A 15,410-nucleotide genomic window follows, 5' to 3' on the forward strand; every position below is an offset into this window, starting at 1 on the left:
CCATGGCACAACTCTGCCGACACCCTCAAGAGTCCTGATGGAGGAGAGTCTCAGATATGGAGAGGCTAGTGCTAGAGAGACCCATGCCCTGGTCACTAGGGCCGAGACACTTACCAGGGCAACTCCTTGCTGATAGTGACTGGGAGAAACCAAAGCCTGTAACACGCTAGCAGATGGCATTGCAGGGTAGCGTTTTTCCTCAGTACTCTTGCTGCCGTGCCAGCTGCTGCCTCTCTAGGTGCATGCCCACCACCTATTTTCTTAGACCTAATCTCAGTGCCAGCTCAGCTCCCGTGAGTCCCCTCACCCTATGCTGGAGTCCCAGGGTGGGGTTCTTTTAGAAATGGGAGCACGTCCCCAGTGATACAAAGAGTATTGGCCCAGAAATCAGAAGACCTAAATTCTAGTGCCAACTCCACTGCCATTACCTGTCATTCGTGTGGTGAGGAGCGAGACCAGAGATTCCTCTGGGGTCTTGATTCTGTGCTTCTGAAGTAGAGAGCAAAGAGCAACAAGCTCTGAGGGTGGTGGTGCAGCTCTGGTGGGAACTGTGAGGGAAGGGTGTGGTGTATGACCAAGTGGCAGCTTGGTTCTGGTCTTAGTGTCCCACCCGGCTGCTGCCTGTGTTTTTTCCTGGGCTGAGGGAACATCTCTCATATCTTCTATCTCTCTGAGGGCATAACCAAGGTCTTTTTTTTTGTTTCCCCTGTAGAGTATTTCCCTCATTTAATTTCAGTTAATTGTGTAAAGCAATCTTTTTCCAATGACTGTTCAATCAGTATGATCTATTAAACACATGCAGTTAAAATTTCACTGTATTTCACCAATTCCAAAGTTCATATTTTTGCATGGCAATAGAATATAATTTTAAGGTAGAGACAACATGTTCTATTTTTAATTTTCTTCTAGTGATTTCAGATATGTACTTCGGATTTTTGCAGATTCCCCAAACTCACAAAATGTTTTTTTTTTTTAACCATTATTTCTGGAGTACTTTCTTAGACCCAGGAACTATGACTTTATATGTGTTCATTCACTTCGTTCCTAAACCACCCCTTGAGATGAGGTATTGTGGCTTTTCCCATACTGTAGATGAGGAAACAACTGAACAATGGGGGTGTTGACCTGTTTGCCCAGAGTGATTCAGCCAAGAGGTGGGACTTAGACCATCTCCTTCTAGACCCCATGTCTTAACCACAAGATGCTGCTGCCTGATATCAGCAGTTATGTCCGGTTTCTTTTGTTGAATAAAGGCAACCAAGCTGAGCTGCCCATTGCACAACTCCAGGGGCTTCTTTTATGCCACAGTCCATGTGTACGGGGCCTCTGGATTTGAATAGTCCCCCTGGAGTTGTGCAATCAGCAGTTATTTTTAAGCCCATGTCATTTTTCTCTTTGTGTGTGCCTACACACATACATGCACACACCCACACCACACACACAGCCACTCTTTCACAAGCATACACTCTTGCACGGTTCTCTCTGATGCACCTACAGCCATTTGCAGACAACTGTCCAATTTCAAGCTACTGCTCTCTTACCTAGTATGATGTTCATGGTAAAGCAGACTCTCTGATGTGCTTTCCTAAAGTTTTGAAAACGTCCATTGTTTTATGATACTTATAGTTCTTCTGTATATTAGTAGAGATATTTGTTAGTTCAGAGATGGAGACTTTTGATGGGCCAGTTCCCTGCATCCCAAGGCTTTATGCTGCCTTGGCAGGTGTGCAACTCCAATGCAGAGCCCCCCGCCACAGAATGAATTCAATAGCAGTAATAAAACTCTGGGCTAGTGTTGTAACCCCTGACCAGTCCACCTGCTCCCCTATTCCTGAGCTTGGTACTTGAAGGCAGTGACAAGAGCATACTGTCTACCTGTGGTGTAATTTTGCATCTGCAATCTTATCTGAATTTATTTTTCTCCTTAGGTAACCAGCCACAGCAAGGAGTGACTCCCTATGGGCATCCTTCACACTTCTGAATCTGGAAGAGGACAAGACTTGTTCTTATGAAGCTTTTTGTTTGCACTGGAAAATAGAAAATCAAATTGAATGCAGTAGTCATCTTTAGACATGTCCCTTTGTTCTTTCATTTATTTGAAGTTTTCCCATATTTTACGCTACGTTGCATACAAAGGTGTTTAAACAAAAAGTAAAGGAAAAGGTGCAGTTTGGTTTGGTTTCACTCAGCTTTAACATAGGTTTAAAAATGTGGATCATGTGGGCCTACTCCAGGAAGAGTTTGGTAGCAGATCTTTTGAAATTGGTGCTTTTTTTTGAATCTCATAGAAAGAATGAATTGTGGTGGATTTAAAATATTTATGTATTCATTCATGATGAAGATTTTTGTTCGTTTGTTTTTTGCAAACTGTGCCGGACCAAAACTACTGATTTGAGAGGCACGTCAGATCGTGACAGGACAGTGACCCATTCATTCTGCATTTACCTTTGGTGATGAAATGGACATTTATTTGCATTGCTCTAATTTGACATGTTTGTAATTTCATAAGCACTTTATAAACTTTGTTCTTATTTATGTAGGATTTTTCTTTGCTTCTGTTGTGGTCAAAAGGTGCTGAAACAGATTGTTGCTTAGTACTTAAACTTCCTAGACCAAGAACTTCAACTAAGGCTTCGGTGAGAGCCACACTAAGGTATGTGGAAGCCTGTTAGAAGTAGCTGTACTGAATTTGTTTTCAGTGGAGAGCTCATTGACCAGAGTCTCTGTGAAGGTACAACATGTAAATTCTAAAGGTCTGAACGACCCACAGTGGAATTGTTCCAATTATTTATTGTCAGTTTTGGTAAAATGACCTTGTCCAGTTCTGGTTCTCCTGAACCTTATGCCAACTTGAGAAAAAAATCTTGCAGCTGGCCTGAGATTCCACAGTGCTCAAACTTGACATGGTTTCCAGAGAATCTGGCCCCCATGTCCAGACGGCTCTGGTTTTCATAAGAGATGTATTTGCTGTTTATTTTGTATGGTAAGTATTTGCTATTTTGAATTTAATTATTAATGTTGGTGTCTGTCTTGGTTGTGTATTGCATATACTGTATTTATAAATTGGTGCAAAAAGCACAAGTAAAGTAAATTATACATCAAATTTATTATAAAGAAATAGTAACTATTTTAACTTTGTTCAAGTATGTGGTAATTTGCTCCTATTAGAGTAAAAAATACAGTAAATTATTATCAGTTTGTGTAACTTAAGAGTATTCCATATAATATTTTTTTAGATTTAGAGGCATACAATTTTGAATGTGAAAATTGCAGGGCATTTTAAAACATGTGGGGGATATTTTCCCATGTTCTGTGTTAATACCTTTTCTTTTGCCACATGAATTTACACGTAATGTAGTCGAGCATACTGTGAATAGACCTGTCTATAATTAGCAAACCATGTAGAACTACTTTTTTTAAATGTAGCTGGTACAACTTTAGTAGATCATTTCCTTTGCAAATCATTATATAAATAATTTATATCTTCCTAGGTGAGTTACTCATTGCAAAGTTTGACTCATGCAAACGACCTCAAATACATGTCCGCTTACTTTGCTGTGGCAGCACCCATGTGAACTGCTTTGTACACTGTGAAACGATTTCACTCCAGCCCACTCATTTTGTGTTTACTCTGGGCTGGAAAAGACTTTGCCAAAACATTAAAGACCATTCTTTTCACTAAATTAACATATTCTATCTGCTTTCAGAAGATGAGTCTTGACATTTCAGCTGGTTTTGTATATCAGGTTGTTTTTGTTTTTGCTTTTTCCCCTCTTGAGAATCATACTTAAGAGTTCATCAAGTTATTTTTTTCTTCAGAGTAATATATAAAGACTGCCTTGGCAAAACAACCGAAATGTGAAGGTTGTGCCTAGTGAGTGAGAGTTGTGTTCTGTCCTGATTGCTGTTTTCCTTTCAAAAATTGCTGGTATTTAAAATGCCACTTTTTAGTTTGAACCATAGATATCTGTTGCTCAAGATTGCAAACAGCAGTAATACTGTTTCACAAGTGAGTGTTAAAATTGCATAGCATCTGTATGCACTTTATATTTTGCAGAAGGTAGTGAAACTAATTTATTAATCATTTTGCACATGAAAGCTCTGGGGGGTATGTACCTTTTTGTTGCTGTCCTTTTTTTTTAGGTGGGGAAGCTAAGATGTGATAAGGTCCTATCATTTGAAGATTTTGCAGAGAGTTGAGAAAAAAACCTGGAACTGGTTTTCCCCTGTGTGTTGTACAGAGAGAAACTGGAATTTTCAATCTTGTCTGATCATATTTCCTCCCACTTAATCCTCTCTCCAGAGAGGCTTTTTTTTTTTGCTTTTTGTTTTTTGTTTTTTTAATGCATTAATTTGCATTAAAATGATCACAGGGGAAACCCATCCTTTGGCAAAACCTGGTAATTTGCTGGGTAAGAATAGAAAAGAAATTATTTTTAGGATAAGATGAAAATTCCAGTTCTCTGTAACGTCTCCGTAATAGAATAGAATTGGGCATAAGAAGCCCTTAGCTATACCTGTTTATGCTTTAGATATCTCCCTAGTAGGATTACATTTGTCCTCTTATTTATTCCTCTTGGCCCAGAAGTAGAATGAGATCACTGTTAGATTGAGTATCCTCTGACCTCACGTGGCCACAGGATACCAACATCAGAGAAAGTAGCAATCAAGTCACCTCAGGTGGGACACGCTGAAAGTTGGCGTGATGGACACAGAATGAAGTGGGTCTCATCCCCCCACCATCTGTCTCAAATGATTGACAGGGGCTAACATAGCTCTTGGTTTTGTGTGCTGAGATATCTGAGCAAAATCTATGGCATTCTCTCCTTTTTCATTTATTAAGGCTCCTATAATTCTTGATTATAGGCAAATATTTGAACAGATGCTGGAGAAATTACACTGGAAAATCCTAGCTTCTAGAATTAGAAAAGATGAATCATAATGTCCCCCAAATTCATTTACGTTGAATTAATAAGCATGTAGTATAAATTCAGTGATTTACAAAAAGCAACACTATGTAGGGATGGTCAAATTTTAAGTGCACTGAAACTCCACTGTATGTATTCAATCTAGATTTTTCAAAATATTTCCCCATCATATAAAAGGTTATCACGTAATGGAATAAATGCTCATAAAGCAATGATTCCTCCTTAGAAAATTTTCCTTATAAACAGTTCCAGACCAGGGGTGCCTGAGCTAGATTTTGAAGCTTTCAAGAAGTTTCATTGTCTTTTAAAATCCTTTTTAATGGGTTTATTTGGGCAAAGATGTAATCAACTCCCTTTTCACGTTTTATGATGTGCAAGTGTTAAGTTGCTGTTTACATGTGGAAAAGTCAGCCTGTGTTTATTTTTAAATGCAGTTATTAAAACATTTTTTGTATTCTCCATCAATGAAAATTTTCAGTGTGCACAAAATGGTGAATCAAAACAATTCAATGCTTATTTTCTGCATAAAATATATTTATAAACCAACCACAATATTTATACATCAAGATGGCAAATTTACATCAAGACTGCAAATTTGTTTCCATTGTGTCTTTCCTCAGTGCCATGCTTGTGACATTGATAGATGATGGACTCTAGGCAAATGGTAGTGAAAGGAAAAAAAAAAGTCCATTCTTTAATAATGAATTCAGGTCATTAGCCATTTGTTATTCTATGGTGGACAGTTTTCTCAATGTTCATTGTTACTTGTTGGCAAAATAAAAGTGCCTTAAGTTAAAAGTTTGTTTTGAGATCCATTAAAAAAAAAAAAAATCAGTTCATAATGCATTATTTACAAGTCCTTTTTTTTGCATGTCTATTATAAATTTAATATTGTAAATGTATTCAAATTCATTTACATGCCTATGGCTGCCTTTGATTAAACTTCTTCCAAAAAATAAATTCTGTCCAGATGACTTTGTTCAAGCCAGTTTTCTTTTATGTCAGATTACTTGAATATAAGTTGTTGCATAATCACTGCCAAGTGGATTCTTTGCCCTGCATTTGTATATCCCAGAATCCGAGGTTTGCGGATTCTGAATGACTAGGGTGCCATGTGGGTGAAAAGACTGAATTCCACTCATCCTCCCAATGTCTGCCCCTGAGAACAGAGAGTGGTCAGGCATCTCCCATGTGACTTCTGGCCTGGGGACTCCCAAGGCCACACAGGGGAGCTGAAGAGCCACTCCTGTCCTTGTGAGGATGCTCCTGGGTAGGCGATTTGTTATTCGGGGAGGGTAGGCTACAACCATTACTGGAACAGTAATCAGAGCGTGGCCAACACTATTTTGAGCCTTACAAATGTAGTTCCCTCTGTCATAAGCGGTGGTGTCTTTGATGACTAAGGTGCCGTTTTCATGAAATATGTATTTTCCATTAATTTGAGGCCTGTCTAACACATAACCACTTGGCACAGTCCATTTGATGTGTGGCTTAGGGCTTCCATTGGAGACACAGTGCAACGACAGGGAGTCCCCACTGATACAGTAAACTGTTTCTCGTGCATAAGTGAGAATAATTGGCTTCTGGCCAATTTCTAATACAATTAACTTCTCAATATAGCCAACTTTATTTCTTGCCCCACACCGATATTTTCCTGCATCATCTCGAGTTGTTTTATAAATGATAAAAGAACCATTGCTTGCTATCAGATGCTGAGAATTTGGGGGTCCATTGGGAAACTGTGTGCCATTTGGTAAAATCCAGATTATCTCAGGTGGCGGGTTTCCATCAACAGAGCAATTCAGTGCTGTGGGCTTTCCAAGCTGGGCAACTATTTTCTCATTAAATGGATTTCTGAATGTTGGTCTTCTCAGCATTTCCAGTACTTCCAGCTGTACCACCAGCACACTCTCTCCGCCTTCATTCCGAGCCACACAGGTAAAATCGGCTGAATCTGAAAGCCTCACATTCCTAATTTCCAAGGTTCCATTTTTATGGACCGTGATTCTGCTCCCATAGTATGGAGCTGTGAGGAAAATATTGTCTGGCATGATCCACATGATTTGAGGAGACGGCGTCCCCTCGGCTCTGCAGTCAAAGTGTTTTTTGGAATGCCTCACGGCCGTGGCTTTCATGACAGTCTTGTTTGTGTACAGACCATTGATTAATGGAGGCTTGGCGACAACGTCCAGTTTGGACATTTTGGTGTCATCCCCACTGGGGTTTCGGGCCACACACACATACTCTCCGGAATCGAGCAGTTTCACTTTGCTGATGGACAAAGACCCATTGGGATGAAATGTGTACCTATCCTGAGAGAATGAAATCACATCACTGGAAGGCAGCAACCAAAAAATTTTTGGCTTGGGCTCCCCAATGACCTCACAGTCAAGGACGGCCGTGTCTCCAGCCTTGACTCTCATGTTGGCCCTAGAACCCTGCCGGATCCGCGGGGCAGCTGTTATGACCGTTAGGTGAACTTTCATCTCATCCTTCCCTAGCGTATTCTGGGCATAGCAGGTATAATCTCCTTCCTCTGCCATACCAACTTTGTTGAAGTATAAGGTTCCGTTGTCAAAGAGGGTGAACCTCCTGTTCCTGAGGCCGCTGTCATCAGCCTGCATGGCGTTGTTTATCACCGTCCCATCGGGCAGACTCCAGGATATCTCGGGCAGTGGCGAGCCGGAAGCCTTGCAATCCACTTGGAAGTCTTTCCCGTGAAACGCTTGCTTTCTAAAATGTTGCTTGTGGTCAATTTTGGCAGGTTTCCATCTCAGGCTGACATGCATCAGGGTCAGGTCGTCCCCCATTTTGTTTCTGGCCACACACAAGTAGTCCCCACTGTCTTTTTCTGTTACTGATCCAATAAGCAGGGATCCGTTTGGATAGACATGGATTCGGCTGCCCATTCTGAGGAAAGAAGAGACTGACTGAGTACAGCTATTAGCAAGGGGCCGGTGAATTGTCTTATTTACAAAGGATTAGCTTTATGGACATTTTCATATACTATTTGCAATGAAATTAAAATCAGTACTGTCTTTCAAGCTATTCTGAAAGATGAAATTAACTGAACAGGTGTAATTTAATGCAAACAAGTGGTGTTTCTTAGATGGACTTCAAATGAATCTCCTTTGCATGGCAATTAAAATTTTAATGGTGAGAAGAAAGTTAGAAATTCCAGGTCCCTAGACCCATGACTGTCTTGACCACTTTACGTATTAATTGGTCATCCTATGATATATGTCAATAAAGAGCATTTTTCATACTTGTTCCAGGAGTTCCTATTGTGGCTCAGCAGGTTAAGAACCCAACATAGTGTCTGTAAGGATGTGGGTTCGATCCCTGGCCTCGCTCAGTGGGTTACAGATCTGGCATTGCCATGAGCTGTGCCGTAGATCACAGATACGGCTCAGATCTGGCATTGCTGTGGCTGTGATCTAGGCCAGCAGCTGCAGCTCTGATTCAACCCCTAGCCTGGGAACTTCCACATGCTGCAGATGCAGCCCTGGAAAGAAATGAGAGAAAACAAAAACAAATTTACTTGCTCAGAAAAGATACCAGGTTATATTTTTTAGATATATTAGTAATCAAACAATTAGTTGTTTGGCTAGAAAATAAGTTTTACTGTGTTATAAGGAGATAAAAATACCAAGGTAAGACTTATTAGAAGCTTACAACAGCATCTGTCCTTTGCAGGCAACTGTACAGTGACTCCAGTCTCAGCGTTAGGTCGAACAGCACCATTTTTCTCTGAAATGCCTACACAGCCTGCCATTACCATATTAAACCACCAGATGGCAGAACTTTCCTGGTAAAACTAAATCCAGTTTTTCAGAAAGACCAATTGAAACTGAAGAGCTGCTAAAAACGCTATCAAAAACACTGATGGGTGAAAATCTCTGTACATGTTTTTATTCTAATTTTTGGCAATGTGAGCTAAGCATGTGGGTGAAATGAGAGAGAAAAGTGTGGGTGACTTTTCACAGCATAACTGCTAAACAAAAACAGTCTCAAGGTTTTTTTTATCGTCCAAGCAAATGTACTGTAAGTAGAAAGAATATTTATAGTAGAACAACTTACAAATGCTAATGTTTTGTTTTGTTTGGCCGCACCTGCGGCATGCAGAAGTTTCCATGCAAAAGGGATTGAATCTGAGCCACAGCAGTGACAATGCCAAATCCTTTAACCACTAGGCTACCAGGTAACTCCCTGAATTTTTGTTTGTTTTGCTTTTTAGGGCTGTATCCATGGCATATGGAAGTTCCCAGACTAGGGGTCAAATCAGAGCTACAGCTGCCGGCCTTCACCATAGCCACAACAACAGCAGATCCGAGACTCATCTGTGACCTACACTACAGCTCATGGCAACACCAGATCTCTGACCCACTGATCAAGGCCAGGGATCGAACCTGCATCCTCATGGTTCCTAGTGAGATTCGTTTCTGGTGAGCCATGACAGGAACCTCATTTTTTTCCCTGATGGTCTTTTTACTTTTTTTTTCTCAACCTTGGAAAGAATTTGGTTTGTAAACCAAGGGAAGGTCATCATAGTGGATGCACTTATTAAAGGGAATGGAAACTCCCATGGCCGTTGCATTTATTTTATAGTCTTTAGGTAGTTCCCCACTCTATGTAGAAGCTGAGAAAACTATTTTGAGAGACTTAGTAACCTGTCCTTTTTACCATGCTACACTGCTACCTGCTACCATTCTTTCCAAATACTTTCTAAGAGCGCTGTTTCTCAAATTTGGGTGCACATTAAAATTTGAATAAAATAGTGCTGATGAAGTCCCATGCCCCAAATTTGACTTGGTGTGGAGTGTGACCTTAACAGCAGGACTCCTAGTTTTCCAAGTGATTCTCATATGCAGTAAAGTCTGAGAACTATTGCTCTAAATCTTGGTTCTCAATGCAGTTCCCTCATCACCTGTGTGAGAATTAGAAGGGGTCTAATCTAAGGTATTTATTTCCCAGTTTCACTTTTCAGAGATTCTGATTCATTAGATCTGATCTGGAATCCAGGAAGCCACTGTTTAACTCCTCAGGTGATTCTGAACAATTAAGTTTGAGTGTGTCCTAGTCACCAGAATGGCTTTTAAGAACACGGACTGCTTGTTTTTCGTTTTATTTTTGGCCACCCTGTGGCATAGGGAGCCAGCTCCCAGGCCAGGGATCAGATCTGAGCCAAGTCTTGACCCAAGCTGCAGCTTCAGCAATGCTGGACCCTTAACCCACTGTGCCAGCCCAGGGATCAAATCTGCATCCAGTGCTCCCAAGATGCTGCTGATCCCATTGCACCATAGCAGGAATGCCCCGACAGCTTATTAAAACAAGGAATCTGATTCAAATTCTCAGGGGATGTCAGTGCTGTTGCTAGGGGAACAACCCTTTGAAAACCAGTAACTTGAAATGAATTTCCCCTTCCCCAAAATCTTATGTATCTGGAAGCTGTAGTATATAAAAAAAGACAGAAATATAGCTGTTTTCCTTTTCTAAACTTATTTTTAAGAGAAAATTTACTTTTGAAAATGGAAGTTTTCCCTGAGTAAAAGAAAGAATTCTTTAGGAAGATCAATGCACAGACAAGCACCTGCAGTCTAAGTAGTGCTTCTTTGAGTGTATTGTGCATGTGATTCACCTAGTGTGTTTTTTTTTGTTTTGTTTTTTTCTTTTCGTTTTTGGTCGCACCCGTGACATATGCAAGTTCCTGGGTCAGGGACTGAATCTGAGCTGCAGCTGCAACCTATGCAACAGCTGTGGTAGCACCAGATCCTTAACCCACAGCACTGGGACAGGGATGGAACCCTTACCACCTCAGCGACCCAAGCCTCTTCAGTCATATCCTTACCCACTGTGCCAGAGCAGGAACTCCTTGGGAATCTCTATAAAGTACAGATTCTGATTCAGCCTGTCTGGGGCAGTGAGGGGTGGGTTCTGCTCTTGGAACAAGATCCCAGGTCATGAGAAGCAAGGTTCCCAAGAAGAGGAAACACAATTCTGTGCTGAACACAGGTCACATAAGTTATACTGAAAGTCATGGAGATAGACCAGTGGGCTCTGAGTCTGAGATGGTTAAGAAAGTCCAGAAAAAGCTTTCAGTTCAGTTGACAATTAGGCCTTAAGAAAGTAAAAGGTTTTGCTTATTTTGGCCATGGTGGAATAGACTTGGATGAATATAGCTATGATGAAAGTTTGCCTTTTTGGAATCTAAAATAAATTCAAACTTCTAGAACTAAAAAGAGGGAATATAAGGACTTTCTTAACAGAAGTGCCCTTTTAATTTCTGTTGATATATAAAACATCTAAGTGAAGAGTATTCTTGCCTTTTTGAGTGAGTTCATTGCAGAATAATCACTGAAGTGTTCACTTAGCAAACAAGGTGTGGTTCATTATTTTTAAAAAAATGTATGCCAGTACCTCTGGTGGGCTTGTGATAGCATCTGTCATCTTACACATTCTGTTGTCACTTTCACAATATGAACAATCTTCTTGTATTCTATGGTGCTTTCCTGATTTGTTGAGATGCTAATATGTTTTTTAAAGATTTTTACTTTTTCCATTATAGTTGATTTGCAGTGTTCTGTTGGTTTCTACTGTACAGAAAAATGATCCAAATATATATATATATATTTATATATATTATATATATAAATATATATATATTTATATATATATATTATATATATAAATATATATATATTTATATATATATATAAAATGTGAGAAGAATATATATATATATCCTCCATCATATTCCATCAAAAGGAATCTGATGTGGTTCCCTGTACAATAGTTTGCATCTGTTAACCCCAAACTCCCAGTCCATCCCACTGTCTCCCTCTCCCTAGGCAACCACAAGTCTGTTCTCCAAGTCCATGAGTTTCTTCCCTGGGGATAGGTTCATTTGTGCTGTATATTAGATTCCATATATAAGTGATGTCATATGGTATTTTTCCCTTTCTGACTTCACTCAGTATGAGAGTCTCTAGTTCCATCCATATTGCTGCAGGTGGCATTATTTTGTTCTTTTTTATGGTTGAGTAGTAGCCCATTGTGTGTTTGTACCACATCTTCTTAATCCAGTCGTCTCTCGATGGACATTTAGGTTGTTTCCAGGTCTTGGCTATGGTGAATACTGCTGCAATGAACATGTGGGTGCATGTATCTTTTTCTTTTTTTTTTTCATTTTTTTATTACTCAAATGAATTGATCACATCTGTAGTTGTATAATCATAACAAACTGATTTCACAGGAGCATGTATCTTTTTCAATCAAAGTTTTGTCTGGACCCAGGAGTGGGATTGCTGGGTCATATGGTAGTTCTGTATTTGGTTTTCTGAGGTACCTGCATACTGTTTTCTGTGGTGGTTGTACCAAATTACATTCCCACAAATAGTGTAGGAGGGTTCCCTTTTCCCCACACCCTCTCCAGCATTTTTTATTTGTTGACTTGTTAATGACAGCCATTCTGACTGGTGTGAGGTGGTACCTCATTGCAGTTTTGATTTGCATTTCTCTCATAATTAGTGATGTTGAACATTCTTCATGTGCCTGTTGGCCATATTCCTTGGAGAAATGTCTTTTCAGGTCTTTTGCCCATTTTTCAATGGGGTTGTTGGTTTTTTTTGCTATTGAATTGTATAAGTTGTTTGTATATTTTAGAGATTAAGCCCTTGTCAGTTGCATCATTTCAAATTATTTTCTCCAATTCTTTGTCTTTTTTCTTTTTTTTTTTTTAATGGTTTCCTTTTTTGTGCAAAAGCTTCTCAGTTTGATTAGGTCCCATTGTTTATTTTTGCTTTTATTTCTGTTGCCTTGGGAGACTGACCTAAGAAAATATTTGTACAGTTGGTGTCAGAGAATGTTTTGCCTATGTTCTCTTCTAGGAGTTTTATGGTGTCATGTCTTACATTTAAGCCTTTAAGCCATTTTGAGTTTATGGGTGCATGAACATATGGGTGCATTAATCAAGGAAATTAAAGAGGATTCAAAGAAATGGAAAGATATTCCATGCTCCTGGATGGAAGAATTAGTATCATTAAAGTGGCCATACTACCCAAAGCAATCTACAGATTCAATGCAATGGTGTGAGAGTATGTTCCAGTTCCACTGATTTACATGTGACTGTTCAGTTTTCCCATCACTACTTGCAGAAAAGACTTGTTCCCATTTTATGTTCTTGCCTCCTTGAAGATTAATTGACTGTAGGTGTCTGGGTTTATTTCTGGGTTCTCTTTTCTGTTCCATTCATCTGTATGTCTGTTTTGGTACCAGTACTGCACTGTCTTGATTACTGTGGCTGTGTAATATTGTCTGAAGTCTGGAAAAGTTACGCCTTCTACTTAGTATTTTCTCCTCAGATTGCTTTGGCAATTCTGGGTCTTCTATGGTCCCATATAAACTTTTGGATTGTTTGTTGTAGTTCTGTGAAAAATATCATGGGTAATTTGATCAGAGTTGCATTGAATCTGTAGATTGCTTTGGGTAGTATGGCCACTTTAATGATATTAATTCTTCCAATCCAGGAGCATGGAATATCTTTCCATTTCTTTGAATCCTCTTTAATTTCCTTGATTAATGTTTTATAGTTCTCAGCATATAGGTCTTTCACATTCTTAGTCAGGTTTATTTGTAGATATTTAATTTTTTGGTGTGTGATTTTAAAAGATATTATATTTTTGTATTTCTTTTCTAATATTTCATTGTCAGTATACAGAAATACAACCAATTTCTGAATTTAATCTTGTGTCCTGATGCATTGCTGAATTCATAGATCAGTTTGAGTAGTTTGTGTGTAGAGTCCCTAGGGTTTTCTATATATAGTATCATGTCATCTGCATACAGTGACAATTTTACCTCTTCTCTTCCAATTTGGATATTTTTTTTCATTGGTCTGATTGCTGTAGCTAGGACTTCCAATACAATGTTGACTAATAGTGGTGAGAGTGGACATCCTTGTCTTGTTCCAGATTTTAGTGGGAAAGCTTTCAGCTTTTCTCCATTGAGTATTATATTCACTGTGGGATGAGTTTTTATCAAGAATGGATATTAGATTTTGTCAAATGCTTTTTCTGCATCTATTGAGATGATCATGGGGTTTTTGACTTTCTTTTTGTTAATGTGGTGTATGATGTTGATTGATTTGTATATGTCGAAGCATCCTTGTGAACCTGGGATGAATCCCACTTGATCGTGGTATATGATCTTTTTTATATGTTGTTGGATTCAGTTGGCTAAAATTTTGTTGAGAATTTTTGCATCTATATTCATCAAAGATACTGGCCTATAATTTTCCTTTTTGGTAGTATCTTTGCCTGGTTTTGATATTAGAGTGATGGTGGCTTCATAGAAATAGAATGTCTTGGGGAGTGTTCCTTCTTCTTTAACCTTTTGAAAAAGTTTAAGAAGGATGGGTATAAGTTCTTCCTTTTATGTTTGGGAGAATTCACCTGTGAAGCCATCTGGTCCTGGACTTTTGTTTGTAGGGAGTGGTTTTTTTTTTTTTTTGTCTTTTTGCCATTTTCTTGGGCCGCTCTCGCGGCATATGGAGGTTCCAGGCTAGGGGTCTAATCGGAGCTCTAGCCACAGGCCTACACCACAGCCACAGCCACGCGGGATCTGAGCTGCATCTGCAACCTACACCACAGCTCACGGCAACGCTGGATCGTTAACCCACTGAGCAAGGGCAGGGACCGAACCCGCAACCTCATGGTTCCTAGTCGGGTTCGTTAACCACTGCGCCACGACAGGAACTCCGGGAGTGTTTTTAGTATATATTCAATTTCATTTCTATTGATTGGTCTATTCAATTGATCTATTTCTTCTTGATTCAGTTTTGGTGGGCTGTCTCTAGAAAGTTTGTCTATTCTAGGTTGTCAAATTTGTTAGCATATAATTGTTCATAGTATTCTCTTATGGTTTCTTGTATCTCTGCAGTATCTCTTGTGATTTCACCTTTTTCATTTCTTATTTTGAGTTCTTCCTCTCCTCCTCTTGGTGAGTCTGGGCAGAGGTTTGTCAGTTTTGTTTACCCTTTCAATGAACCAGCTCTTAGTTTTATTGATTTTTTTTCTATTGTTTTTTGAATCTCCATTTTATTTTTTTTTATAATTTTTTTTTATTTTCCCACTGTACAGCAAGGGGGTCAGGTTATCCTTACATGTATACATTACAATTACATTTTCCCCCCAGCCTTTCTTCTGTTGCAACATGAGTATCTAGACAAAGTTCTCAATGCTACTCAGCAGGATCTCCTTGTAAATCTATTCTAAATTGTGTCTGATAAGCCCAAGCTCCCGATCCCTCCCACTCCCTCCCCCTCCCATCAGGCAGCCACAAGTCTCTTCTCCAAGTCCATGATTTTCTTTTCTGAGGAGATGTTCATTTGTGCTGGATATTAGATTCCAGTTATAAGTGATATCATATGGTATTTGTCTTTGTCTTTCTGGCTCATTTCACTCAGTATGAGATTCTCTAGCTCCA

At 39.4% G+C, this 15,410-nt stretch overlaps 2 protein-coding genes across 3 annotated transcripts in view; one reads left to right on the plus strand and one right to left on the minus strand.

Annotated features, from left to right (window-relative positions):
- The window catches only part of MED12L (mediator complex subunit 12L), a 352,961-nt gene extending 347,079 nt beyond the window's left edge, over positions 1–5,882 (plus strand). Inside the window, exon 45 of one of the 2 annotated variants that reach the window (XM_047784689.1) lies at positions 1,929–5,882. In XM_047784689.1, coding sequence (XP_047640645.1) covers positions 1,929–1,981 — 53 coding nt within the window. In that variant the 3' untranslated portion in view covers positions 1,982–5,882. The remainder of the gene's footprint in view (positions 1–1,928) is intronic. The other variant, XM_047784699.1, reaches the window with a different exon arrangement.
- IGSF10 (immunoglobulin superfamily member 10) overlaps positions 5,763–15,410 on the minus strand; it is a 41,909-nt gene continuing 32,261 nt past the window's right edge. Inside the window, exon 6 of the mRNA XM_047784828.1 lies at positions 5,763–7,838. Coding sequence (XP_047640784.1) covers positions 5,930–7,838 — 1,909 coding nt within the window. The 3' untranslated portion in view covers positions 5,763–5,929. The remainder of the gene's footprint in view (positions 7,839–15,410) is intronic.

Source organism: Phacochoerus africanus, chromosome 1 (genome assembly GCF_016906955.1).
Source record: "Phacochoerus africanus isolate WHEZ1 chromosome 1, ROS_Pafr_v1, whole genome shotgun sequence".
Classification (NCBI taxonomy): Eukaryota; Metazoa; Chordata; class Mammalia; order Artiodactyla; family Suidae; genus Phacochoerus; species Phacochoerus africanus.